The sequence below is a fragment of the Ambystoma mexicanum genome, chromosome 1p (assembly GCF_040938575.1).
Source record: "Ambystoma mexicanum isolate Mex_15411 chromosome 1p, UKY_AmexF1_1, whole genome shotgun sequence".
Taxonomy (NCBI): domain Eukaryota; kingdom Metazoa; phylum Chordata; class Amphibia; order Caudata; family Ambystomatidae; genus Ambystoma; species Ambystoma mexicanum.
The window spans coordinates 782,851,314-782,865,197 of record NC_090921.1 but is presented as its reverse complement, the minus strand read 5'-3'; the positions used below and the strand labels follow the sequence as shown (position 1 = coordinate 782,865,197).

Here is a 13,884-nt window from a genome sequence, read left to right as displayed (position 1 = left end):
GAATCTGACCACCATCTTCCTGATTAGAAGAAGGAACCTTGCAGCATCCCCAGCTGCCCCCAGCTGTCAATCTGCACTGCACAGGGCAGCCGCCTCCGTCGTGCTGAAACCTATGTGGCAAATAGTAAAAACCTATCGAAAGGAGGGACTGGTTAGGGGAACATATATTTCTATACTTTATTTAGATGTTAGAAACACAATTGGCTGCCCCTTATCTGGTAGGCACGCCTTGCGCTACCTCTAATTACGTATAATACAGATTGATAGCAGAATAACAGCAGCGGATTGCCTTCTGCAACAATGTATAGTCCATCGCTACATAGGCCCTCATGATTGGTTGGTATTCTCTCCCAACCTTGGACATTCAGCTCTTTAGCAGCACATAAGCGAAACGAAAACTAGGTGCTGGGAACAACGTCAGATCACTGCCAATTGGCCAATTAGCCTACCATCTCTCATGAGTTAGGCCCTAAGCCAAGGCTTCTTCTTTGTAGTTGACCTGGCTGACTGTTCTCTTCCTCTGGACTTTTAAGGGAGTGAAGGTCCATTGCTATCTTCGTCTTGGGCTTCATGAATAGGCCTTGTTTTCCAGTCTTGCACCACGTGTTAGGAGACCACGATTCTGCCCATTCTGACCTTTTATTTAGTGCTATTTGATTCCATTATACTGGGTGCTATTACTCCTCTTGGCCTCTGGAGACTTGGCTGCTCCGTCTTGCATATGCTTTCTGCATCTTTATTTGTTCAATACTTGGCACTTGCAAATGTTCACTCCTTTACCTAATCTAAGAGAAATATGTTGTGCGTATGTAGCTTATCCTCATTGACTCCTCTTGTACCTTGCAATTATTTCTTGATGAGGCATCCTTGATCCCGATCCAAACAGATATTCTTTGTTCTTGCCACAAAGCTGCTTTCCAGTGCCTGCCAGCTTCTGCAGCCTCAGTCTCTCTCCTTCAGGCTTCTTGCTTATTATTTATACAGAGTCGACGTCCATCTTTTCATCGTGGCCGCTTTACCCATGTTATTTTTTCTACTGCTGCAAGCTTCTATATTTCTCATCTACCTTATGTTTCTGCGTACGTACATCTTCTGCATCTCTTCTCACTTATCTTCTCAGTGTATATGATTTCTTCGTATTTGCATGTTCAGTTACATTGTCACTGCAGTCACATCTTTTTTCTTTAAGTATTCTCATATCGTTTCAGTGTGTCCTCATATCTCCTCTTTATGACGTCACTTTACTCTTGTCAGATTTCACTTATAGCTCTTCAATGTTCAGTGATGTCTGCAGACTTCTTTCTACCGCATCAGTGCGAGGATACATTCAATACGGTTGTCTGAGTGCTTAACGTCTTTCATATCTTCTAAACGGTATTGGGACTATACCAGGTTTCATGCCCTTGAGCTGTTCCGGTGGGCTGCTCTCTCTTTGATCCACAACTGGGGCTGATGGCTCTTGTAGTTCTCTAGGGAAAAACAGAGAAAGACTGGACAGCATTTGGAAACAGAGGTATGGGTTGATCAAGAGTGGTACCATAGTCAAGTACACGGGCACAGAGGGAAGGGACAGGGACTGTGGCACTCCCATCTGCCACCTTGCCCCTCTGGGGTAGGACTGTCTCTGGTTTCCACCCTGGTAGGCCTCCCACCACAGAATGAGAGGGGCCCAACCCCTTCTTGTCAGGGTCAGGCTACCAACCATGTCACAATGACCGCAAGAAGACTATTGTAAGGCTCTTTATTTAAAAGTATTACATTACAAGGATCATCGTTCGGATGTGTTACTCCTGTGCCACTCCTCTCATTGACTTGGGAACACTGTATTGCTTTATTGGATGAAAGTTAGCATGAAAACCAAGCAGACCTAGGTGTACTTTCTTGGAGTGGATGAAATTTATGTAAAGCAATATAGACCTATAAGGTGCATATACAAACACGTACTGAAAAACACATGCCTGCCCATCGCCTGGATGGAACAGTACTATTTTATTGTGTTGCTCAGGCAGAGCCCTTCTGTGATCCTTGGTTCAGCTATCAACTGATTACTTTGATCTACAAAGCCTTTTTTGCACCTGTTTCTCCTGACTATCTCCATCTTTGTGCCTCGTCTCCTAGGCCCTGAAAGATAGGGAGGAGCCAGATGACCTTCTGCAGCTGATGATTAACCCGAATGATGTCTACAGCTCAGGAACCCCCATGAAATCGCCTGAGAGTGACAGCGGCATCTCTGATGACCACCGGCCAGACAGCCCTCAGCACAGTGACGCGAGCCCGTCAGATCGAGTCTCGGCACCAGCGTATGAGGTCATCTATAACATTGGCACTGTGGCAACAACCATTAAGACGGAGCCTGTCCACAGCAGTGTCATCTCCATCCAGTTGGGTAAGCGCTTCTGCATGGAACAGTGTGTTGCTGATCCCTTTGGACTTGCATTGCACCTCACACATCTCCCTTACTAAAAACCTATCAACGCAGGCCAATGCAAGCACTAAGCAACCCAGGCCGCTGCCTAGGCCACTGACCAGCAAGGGGCACCAAACATTGTTTCGCTGTTATGAATTACAAAGGGGGAGGAGGGTCTCACATAGATGCGGCAAAAGGGACACGACACTGTCTGTTTAAATGCACACTGTCAGTGACAGAGGGAGATGTGCAAGTAGCACGTTTGTCCTAAGCTTTACTTTAGAACAAATGTGCTATTTGAACAAAATTAGTGAAATATATGCTACATTTTAACCTTTGCTGGTCATGGCTATCTTAAAGTACTGACTCCATGATTGATTTGGTTCAGTGTGTGCTCTTAAAATGAAAAATAAGATTTGTTCAATTTTAAAGTATCTTATAAATATATTACTTGATTTTGAGCACTCATGCTACTATCATGTTGCATAGCAAAATACATATATACGGAGGCATTCTCAGGTGCAAGCATAGTATAGTATTTATTGAACAGATAGCAATGAAAAGCTGCCTACTAAAATAGTGTCGATATTCAAAATAACTAGCACGCTTTTCAGTACTAACTTTCCAAGCAGTGCTGAACATCACTGTTCAGAGTTTTTGGAGGGTCATCGCTGGTCTGACCCTCCAAATATTCATCACTTAGGAGCAGACAGATTTGGGGGTGGGTATTTGCTGCATTGATTAAAGCATGACCACCCCCCATGGCTTCTTCCATCGAGTGAGCATATTGGCAAGAGCCTGTCAGCAAGACTATGTGGGCGGACTAACTGCGGCCCAGATGACTCCATCCCTACGTATTTCGCCCGGCTGCCCAACCCTCTGATCACCAAACAAGGACTGGTGGCAAGGGCTTGCTGAGGAAACTGCTGCATCTGCACCGTTTGCTCCCTGTACCTGCCTGCTTCTCCTTCACGCGCATGTTCACTGGTGTGTGCTGATTAGGGGCAGAGGGGCGTTCCTGGGCACTGGCGACAGCTGTCAGGCTAAACCCACGCTGTAAATGTTCCTCTTCGTAAAGGAAACCTGCACTGACACTGCCCATGCTGTGCCAGTTTCCCAGCTGGCTATGCATGCACCCACCTGTGTGGAAAGCTTGCAGTGGATGGTCATGTCCATGCTGGAAATGAACACTTGTTAGGGGGCTTTGCATTTGCCCTGCCCTTGCTATACATGTACCTGTGTATGCGGATAACAAGCACTGGCCTGGCCCGTGCTCTAAGTGTAACCATGTGCAAGCAGTGCTGCTCATTGGGCCGGCTCTCGGCGGATCCGAGTTCCGGCACCAGATGTGTACCCGGATCTCGGGATCCGGCCAGAGTCAGCCACTGCAAACCCCAAACCTGTTCTGGGTTACTTCGGAAAATTTTTTTTGAAAAAAAACACCCGTGACAGCACAGAGTAGGGGGGCGGAGCAGCTCATTGCCGCCATGAGCGCTCTGCTGGCTCCACCCCCCTACGTGTACACAGCAGGACTTTGATACAGGTCACAGCTGCAGGACACACAAAGGGTAACTTCCTCTGGTGACCCGCGAAAGGGGTCACCAGAGGAAATTACAGTACTCAGCCACGGCCCAGTTTATTTATTTATTCATGCAATGTTTGTCGGCTACATGGACCCGGATTATTTATTTATTTATGCAATGTTTGTCGGATACGTGTATCTGACAAACATTGCATAAATAAATAAATATACAGGTATCCGACAAACATTGCGTGAATAAATTAATACCCCTGTTAACACTGAAACTATCCCACACGATGCAACCACCCAACTGCTTTCAGAGGGGAACTGCAGGCGCTGTGCCGGGTGTACTTCAAGTAAAAGAAAACGTTGCTTATCACCTCGTTTCAATAGTACCGGAGGGGGAGGTTTTTTTAAATAAAATGAGATGCAAATGGTGTATTTTAAATAATATTTACTCAGCAACAGTGGTCAAAACTATTATCAGTATAGTGAAGTAACTCATCACCATTACCATGGAAGTAGTTTAAAGTGGAATTGATATACAGTTTGAAAAAGAAGCAGCATGAAAGAAATTGCGCAGTTTTAAACTATTATTTTGGACATTTCCTTTGATCGGAGGTCAACTGCCAGCTCTCCGCCCCCCCACAAACCCTGCCTCCTCGCCCCCACCCCCAAAAAACTCGGCCGCGACCCCAGACCTTCTGGGATCCCCCGCCAAATGTTTTCCATTTCCAACACTGTGTGCAAGGGAAAGTTGAACTGGCCCTGTTCATTATTTTATTACCTGAAGCTTTGTGTTGGGGAAGCATGCACTGCCCCTGCTGTACATGTAGCCTTTTCTGAGACTGCCTTTGCCTTGCCCAAGATGTTCCTACACCCGTGCAAGGAAGGCTTGCACTAGGCTTGTCTGTGCCCCACATGGCCTGCCCATTCTGTGTATATACCCTTAGAGAAGCTTGGATTGGCCCTGCTCACATAGGAGGAACTCATGCTCTCACCCTACCAATGCTGTGCCTGACGGAAGCTTGCACTGGGCATACCCTTACGGTACCCGTTTGGTAGGCAGGGTGTGCCTGCAATGTGCACACGTTGTTGTGATATTAACTTGTGCTTGCCTTACTAATGGTGCACATTTTTGTAATGTAAACTTGCGCTGCCCATGTTGCATCGGCGCCCATCGTGAATGGCTCGGCCCACGCTCTACCCCTTAGATTTGTTAGGAAGGCACTTGCTGTGCCCCTTGGGGATTAGGGGGCCGTTGGACAACGAGGTATCTCTGCAGGCATCGCCTTACTGGCTGGGCATACCTGTGAAGTGGCCAAAGGTCATTTGGGTGCAAATCATGTTGTAGTCAGGTGTACAATGGGTTGAGGGCCTGCAAATGTACTTTTTGCCTACGGTGGCCAAATTTCTTGCACCAGCCCTGCTACTAACTAGCTAACAGCCTTGACATAGAGCAGACTGTAACAGCTTCGGAGGGCCTGGTCCACCATAAGCACCATTTTTATAACGTGTATTGTATAGCTGGATCAGTGCCCCGGCAGCGACTCATCTGTTATGGGCTCGCCCAGGGACGGCTCTTTAACTAAACCACATTTGTGAGATATGGACCACAGCTTGTCACTATCTGGTATGACGTTGTTAAATCGCCAGGCTTTTTTAAGGGAGTTTTTTTGCTGAAACCTTCGGCCGAATAAACGAATCGAAAAACATGCAGTGGGGGGCGGGGCTAAGGGGATACAAGGAGTAGGGGTGTGTGGAGAATAGTGACTAGATAATAGGAAAGAGAGGACTTGGTGAACCCACCAAATAAAAAAAACAATTTCGATGAGCTTTCTCAGCTGAAAATGTTTAGCAAAAAACTCAGCGAAAAAAACCTGCCAATCTAAGAACATAGAAGCCACTATCTCTGACAGAGGCCCAAAGACTGACCTTTCATCAGAGCTCTTCCAGATCTGGTCTCTGCTAGATTTATAGTGCATAACCTGTGCATGACCTTTAAAAGGCAGATCCTCTTCTCTTGGGAAGCCTACACAGGGCTCAAACGTGGCAGCAAGACTACTCAATGGGAGGAAAAGCGTTGAACACATCGCCCATGCACTGTGCATGCGGGCACTGCCTCCCCGTCACAAACAAAAGGATTCATTTTTCGAGACCCTCGGCATTGCCCAACGTGCTTAGCATTGCACAAGCTGAGCTTGCTTCACAATAATGTTTCAGCACTACACACACGCCCACCACCAGGACTCTCAGATGCAGCACTAGCTCTCATTCACGACTTAAAGAGGAAAACGCAAGGAAGATCGCTTTTTTGGCTTACTGCACAAACACCCAGACTCATTTAAAAGTGGAAAAGGTCGCTTTAATGTGACAGGCCCAAGCTTACAATTAATGCTCACCTGGCTCAATGGCCTTACAGACTAACGAAATATTTAAACCACCAATTAACTAATTACACATTTTCATTTCCCCAACAATTAAATAATTAAATAAAGCCATTTCCTCCCTAAATGTCCCTTGGACCCTACCATCTCCTTACCCCTTTCCCAGGCGTCCCGCTTTCTCCATGGGGCCATGCCCCTCCAGGCTCAATACCTGTTCCCCCGGGGTGGCCCGCTTGTGCAAACAGCACCACCCCCTCCTTTCCCGTGTCATTCCCCCATTGTGCTTCCCTCCCCCCACATCAAAAGGGGCCATGCCCCCGGCACCAGAAAAACCCTCCCCAAGGTGTTCTTTCTGCCCCACCCCCCAACCACTTTCCTTTATTTCCAACTCTTCACCCAATCTCCCAGCCAACAGCACAAGTCTGCCAAATAGTGATTGTTCCCATAAATCGACAAATGCACCCCATCCTCCCTAAAAATCATAAAGCCCTCATACACTATCTCCTTATGATCCATCACCTGTACTGCCACCGAGGCACAAAACTTCACCATCTCTCTGTTGATCCCCTTTCCAGCCCGCTCTATAGCACCCTCGCTCCTTGCTCCCCTCCATACTCTACGCGGCAACAACTTAGTCCACAACACCTCCGCTTGCGGCCACATTTCCCGCACCCAGACCAAATCCCTTTTCATTTTCCTCAGTAGGGCCACCCCTGTATCCCTCACCAAGTCATTCTCCCCAGCGTGAAGGATCAACACCTCCGGCGCCCCGTAGCGCTCCCGCAACCCTGCCAACATAGGCAGCAATTGGTCCCAGCGCAGGCCCCCCAACCCGTGCCATCTTACCACCACCTCCTTATAGCTACACCCCAGTTGCCTGCCCAGCACCCTTTTCTCCGCTTCTTTCCCAGCCCATTTAACAATTGAATGGCCGACAAACCACACTTGCGCCAAATTCCCCTCCTTTCGCACACAGCATCTGAAAAAGAAATTACAAAATTACCACCACAATACAATACCCCAGCCCCACGTTGTTGTCAGCCCTGCCCAAAACCCCCCATCCTTCAACAATTTCCCTTCTGAAAATCCCTGACGGAGCCCTTGTATCTCCCAGACTTCCACCGCCCCAAACTTTTCACCTTATCCTCCGTGAAACCCAACCTCTTTCGGTCCGATGCCGCACCCATCGTGAATGAATGTGTCCCAAAATCCTCACCCTTTTCTCCCAACACCCGCAGAGCCTTATGCAGTACCCCCAAAACTTGTGCCGCTGAAACCGCTGCCCCATCCTCGTGCTTGAACACCAAGCCCGTCTCCACCCCACACCGCTCCTTCCACAACCTGCCTTCCAGCACAGGGCATAAATCCTTACTCCCCCGCCCCAACAAAACCCAGGAACCCATCCCCTTCTGGTCCGTTTTAGACTTATTAATCCTTATGTCCAAACCCAATTCTGTAATGTGTACATCCTCCCACTGCAAACCCCCAGGTCACCCTTTTCCCCCCACCAACTCCGAAACCCGAAAGGCCCCAAAAAATAGCCACGTAAAACATGTCGCAAACAACTCCCCCTCCCATACCGACCAGCAAATTCCCCCTACTACCTTAACCAACCTTTGCAGCAATTCCGCCGATATCGGCCTCCTCCTGTCCTTGTCCCTCTTACTTTCCCTTGCCCATCCTTCCAACATCCTACTCGCCATTTCCCCCCTACTCGGCTGGAAACTCCAAAACCACTTCCTGTAAAAAGCAATTCCTGCTAACTTCTCCGCTATAGTCGGTCTTGACCAGCCCCTGTCCATACACCTCAGGAGGAAATTCACGACATCGTCCCTCCTCCTCTCTTCCGCATCCCATGTTCCTTTCCAACTACGCGCCCCCCCCCCCAATAAAATCCTCCCATGCCCTCCTGTACGCCTCCTTAGACGCCCCGGCCAATGAACCCTCCACCAAAGCCAGCGTTCTCATCTTCCTATCTTCCACAGCTCTTCGGGAATCTGCTGCCCCTCCTGATCCGCCTCTGGAGCCAATCCATGGAATCTCTGCCATTGAAAACGAGATAATGCATCAGCGATGCCATTATCCTTCCCCGGCACATGTGTTGCCTTAAACGCCACATTCAGTTCCATGCATCTCAGCACAAACTCCCTCATGTGTCTCGCCACCCTCTGATCCTTTGCTGACTGCCTGTTTACCACGGGGACCACACATTCATTGTCCACATTAAAATTCACTTTCCTATCCCGCAAATCCTTCCCCCACAGCTCCAATGCCACCAATAGCGGGAAAAACTCCAGGAATGCTATACTCCTTCCCTCCTTCAGCCACAGTTCCGGCCATTTCTCCGCACACCATTTTCCCCCCCAAAACACTCCGAAACCCCCCGCTCCTGCCGCGTCCGAAAATATCTGTACCTCCCATGTCACCAGGTCCTCTTGCAACCACATTGACACCCCATTGAACTTCTCCAAAAAACGCAGCCAAATTCTGCAGTCCTCCCGCACTGACCCCGATACTCTAATCCGGTGATGTGGGCATTTTGCTCCCGCCATAGCCCTCGCCATGTTCCTACAAAACGTCCTCCCTGGGGGTACCACTTTACATGCAAAATTCAGATGCCCTACCAATCTCTGCATGTCAACCAGCGTCATTTTCTTGGCCCCCACTGCCTTTTCCAGCAACACTACCAGTTTGCTCACCTTGTCGTGCGACAAGCGTGAGGTCATAGCCACTGAGTCCAGTTCAATTCCCAAAAATGTCAACACCACTGCAGGCCCTTCTGTTTTGTCTTCCGCTATCGGCACCCCCAACTCCTCCATTAACTCCTGGAACAACTTTAACATCCCCTTACACTCATCCTCTCTATCTGCCCCGCTAATGAACAGAAAATCGTCCAAATAGTGCAGCACACACTCCCAACCCGATTTAAATGAGAAAACCCACTGCAGGAATGAGCTGAACCATTCAAACAGCGCACAGGAAATTGCGCACCCCATTGGCAAGGCTTTGTCTATGTATATGCGATCCTCAAACTGCAAACCTAGCAACCAAAAATCCTCCGGGTGCACCGGCAATAACCTGAAAGCTGCTTTGATGTCACACTTGGCCATGAAGGCCCCCCGCCCTTCTTTCCTTACCAACTCCACTACCTGGTCAACACTTGCATATACAACCCCACATTCTTCCGGGGCAATGAAATCATTCACTGACATGCCCTCTGGCCAAGACAAATGGTGTATTAATCGAAACTCCCCCAGAGCTTTCTTGGGCACCACCCCCAGTGGGGATATAACTAAGTCACCCGGTAGGGTGTCCAGTCAACTCGTCGAAAAAAAACTGGTCGACTGCAATTTGGTCGACGCAATTTGGTCGAAAACCAAATGGTCGAATTTTTTTTTTTATTTATATATTTATTTTTCGGGTTTTCGTTTAGTTAAAAAAGGGGTTTTTAGAGAAAAAAAGGGGGTTAGGGGGGGACCCCCGCAAAAAAAAAAAAAAAAAGGGTTAAAATAAAAAAAAAAAAAATTTCGACCATTTGGTTTTCGACCAAATTGGTTCGACCATTTGTCTGGTCGACCAATTTTTTTCGACGAAATGTCTGGCAACCACCCGGTAGGTCATCAAATGACCCTACGATCCTTCCCGCCGCTATTTCCTTGCTCAATTTTTGCCTTACCAACTCAACATTTTCTCTGGCTGACTTCAAATTTTCCGCCCACCGACGCACCCTTGGGCCCTGGTACCGCAGTTTGAAACCCTGACAAAAACCCTCACTCAAAATATTAGCCCCTTCCCTGTCCGGATAAAATTGCAACCATTTTTGCAGCACCCCCACTTTAATTGGCGTAAAAGCTTTTCCCCACAACCCCTCTACCTGCTCCTCTCCCCCTGTCTCCTTGTTGGAAACACTGGGTGAGAGGGTGTTTTCCTCCACACTTGCTACACTCATGCCTGAACCTACACAGGGTCCTTGTGCACCCGTCCTTATTAAACGCCCAGCACGCTGCTGAGGACTGCCCTCTACCTCCTCCCCCCGCCCACTCATGGGCGGGGCGACCAAGAAAGGGCCGGAAAGGCACGGGCAGCCCACTTGCCGTGTGCAATGTCGGGGCAGGCCTCGTTGGGGCCATCCATTGCAGCCAAAGATCCATATCTATCTCCCCCCAAACCACCTGAGTATCCTCCGCCATTCTCGCTCTGAATTCCTCATCATACCTTACCCAGGCAAAGCCCCCAAAACTCGTGAAAGCCTTCCTGATTACATCCATATATTTAAGCAGGGCCACGCACCGCTCCGACAATTTTTCACAATAAACACTGCCATAAATGATAAACGCCGACGTCCAATTCTCAATTGTCACCGGAACCCTCGGACGCGAAGCCAGTTCCCTCTCTTCTTCTTTAGACCCCTCCTTTGCTCTCACTTCCCTATGGAGTAATTTAAAAACATCTACAAATTCCCCTGCCTGGATCTTTTCTTTGGTCGCTGCCATCAAGTGTGCCCCCAACGGTTTTGTTATCCCCATGTCTGGCAACTTTTTCTCTTTTCCTTTCCCTTCGTCCTCCTTCTCTTTACCAGCTTGCACCTCAAGCACCAATGGCTCCACCTCCTTGTCCGTTTGGACCTCCGCTGAGCACATGCTCTTCTCATCCCCCGCGGCTCCAATGGCCTGTACACCAACTTCTTTCCTTACCCCTTGCCGTCCCTCATCTTCGTTTACCGCCCCCTTTCTCGTGTCCCCTCTCTGCCATGCATATGACCAATCCCTTTCCCGCTCACCTCTTTCCACGCAGGCCGTATGCGGTCTGACGTCCACACCACTGCTCCTCGTCTCTTTTCTTAGAGGGCTCCTACTGCGGGGACAAGACATGTCAGAAAACTCACCCAGCCAATAGTCCCCCCGAACTCCTGCCCCCCGACTGCCCTGCACCCGCCTATCAAGATCCCTCCTCAAACTTCCTCTCTCCTCCCCCCTTTCCCTTAAAGCCCTATAACCTTCTACCTCCCACTGCCCCACATAATCCTCCAATCCAACTCCATCACCCCTCAAATACCATTGTGGATGCGAGCTCCTGCCCGAGTTGAGTTGATCTTCCTCTTGTGAGCCTGGGGCGTCCGCCCCGCCACTCCTCTGACGTCTTCTCGGCGGGGCCGCGGAGACCCCTGCCTGGTCCTCTTCTCTCGAGCGAGGCGTTCCGTCCTCCACCCTGTAATCGTCATCGCTAGGGGCCGTGCTGCACCCTCTAGGCTCTCCTTGCGCTGACCGAGGAGGGGCCGTACCAAAACCCTCTTCCTCCACCTGACCCGCGGGGTCTGCGCAGCGCCCTCCGCCCTCACTCAACCTACCCAGGGGGGGCCGTTCCGCGCCCCACTCTAACCTCCTCGATTGATGGGGACCTCTCCCTCCTCCTCCCGCCTGCACTCTTCTGCAGGTATTTACCCCCTCTCCCCCTCTGCCCTGTCACCCCCTTCTGGACTCCCCCGCTAGCTCCCCTCTTCTTCCCTTGAGCCACCTCCTTCTGAGCACTCCCAGCTTCCCTAGGGCTATCATTCCCTGCCTCCCTCAATGGCTGCCCACCCGATATCATTTCTCCCCCGGACGCCCTCCTGTCTATCTCCCTCCTCAACTTCCTGCCCCTGGATTCCCAAACCTCCCCTCTCCCCGCCGCGGGAGAGCAAGCCACCACTGCCGCGAGAGCCCCATCTGCCGCTGCTCTCCGCTGCGGCCTACCCCCACTTATCCCTCCTTCCCCCGTGGCCACAACACCGGTTACCTCCCCCACTGCCCTCTCCAACTGGGCCCTAGATGCCCTACTAATTATTTCCAAGGCCTCCCTCAGAACCTTAGCATCAACCAACCCTCTCTTGCCGGCTCCCTGGCCAACCATTGTGCACTACGAAACTGGTTGTGCACTAAATAAATGTATCCCGTGAAAACTTAACCTAGCAACTCCTAAGCTCCCGAGCCAAAACTACCCTTGGACCTATACCCCCCAAAAGCACCGCTAATAAAATGGGAAACGAGTCAACTAGTCGCTTGAGAACACTCAACCGTTAATAAAACCCCTGCCCCACACTATTCACAAAATTATAAATAATTAAAACGAAACTTTTTATTTTTTTATTTTTTTTAATTTTTTATATGCCCCCTAAATCCTGCTATAACCCTTAACACCCCCTACCCTTTCAATTAACCGCCCCAAGCACAAGAAAAAGCCCCCAAAACCAGCAGCCCAACCAGCAATGAGGCAGAGGAGTGACCGTGTCACCCTGCCCCCTGGTGGAACACGAGATGCACCGCACTGTCGGTACCAACAAAATCGCACTGTCCCTTTAATGGAACCACACCGCCCCCTCTGGCCCCAGCCTGCTACCGTTCCCCGCGTAGACTCTAAATCCGTCTACTTCAATATAACGGGCGGCCGCCCACACACGAGGAGGGCCCGGAGAGACAGCGCCGGCGCTGCGTGCACAGTGCCCAGCACACCTCCTCTAACCACCAAAAACACCCCGCCGGCAAGCTAACGTCGGCGGGATGCGCCCTTCCTCCTACGTCACCCCCGGTCCTTCGATCCCCCCACCAACCTAGCTTCGACCCCACCACGCACCCGCCACTGGACCCACAGGTAAGCACACGAGGGGTGTCTTATCTACGGCACCCTTCCTAACCTATTACCCAACTATATAATATACTATGAATATAAAATGCTTTTTTATTTATTTATTTTTTATATACTACCTACCCGCCCACTCCAACAATACTCCCTTGCCTACCTGCCTAACACGCACCTCCAGGCCCAGCTAATACCAGGGAAGGCTCGGGAGCAGGCGCCAGGACTGACAATCGCCAAGCCAACCGTCGCCTGCCTCCCGAACCTTCCCTGCCCCCTTAGATACCCCTGAGGGGCGCTCTGCCCCCACGGCCACTCGCTGGCCGTGTGCAGCACCAAAAACTTCCCCGGGAGGAAACGCTTTGCGTTCCCCCCGGGGCCCCCCTACTCATGGTCAGCCATTAAACTATGCAATTGTTCCCCACACAAACATCTCTGCATGGACGTGAATCACCAGAATTTCAGGAAACAATTCAAAACCTGGTTCTTCCACTCAATCATGTACAACAAACAACCCCTCGGCCTGCACTCTCCTCAGTTCCTTGAATCATACAGGCGCCCACATGCCCAAGCCAGGGAGAAACATGGACAAAGGGGTGGAATCTGCTGAGAGACAGCAGACCTGCCATGAACCTTCCTAAGAAATCCCCAAACACTGACCTTGCTTGCCCTCCAACCAACGCTTGGAGGGCAAGCGTTGCCGCTAACCGCTAATCTCCCAACTTCTACACCGCCTCTACTGCCAACAGAAGGAGAGGGAGGTTCCATCGGCGGATTTTCCATCCAAGGACAATTCATCGCACTGCAGCAAAACGTCAAAAAAGAAAAAAAAATGGATGAATTATCCTGCGATGCAAAAAACTCGCTGAAATCGCATGGAACCCCAACACTAGATGACCAACAAAGTCAACCGCCGATTCACACCCTACGCTCCACCTATCAACACTGCACCCCCC

The 13,884-nt window shown here is 50.1% G+C and overlaps 1 protein-coding gene across 1 annotated transcript in view; it reads left to right on the top strand.

The window, feature by feature from the left end:
• CREB3L4 (cAMP responsive element binding protein 3 like 4) overlaps positions 1 to 13,884 on the top strand; it is a 211,797-nt gene that overhangs the window by 52,213 nt on the left and 145,700 nt on the right. Inside the window, exon 3 of the mRNA XM_069651524.1 lies at positions 2,119 to 2,386. Within this exon, the coding sequence (XP_069507625.1) occupies positions 2,119 to 2,386 (268 nt within the window). The remainder of the gene's footprint in view (positions 1 to 2,118; positions 2,387 to 13,884) is intronic.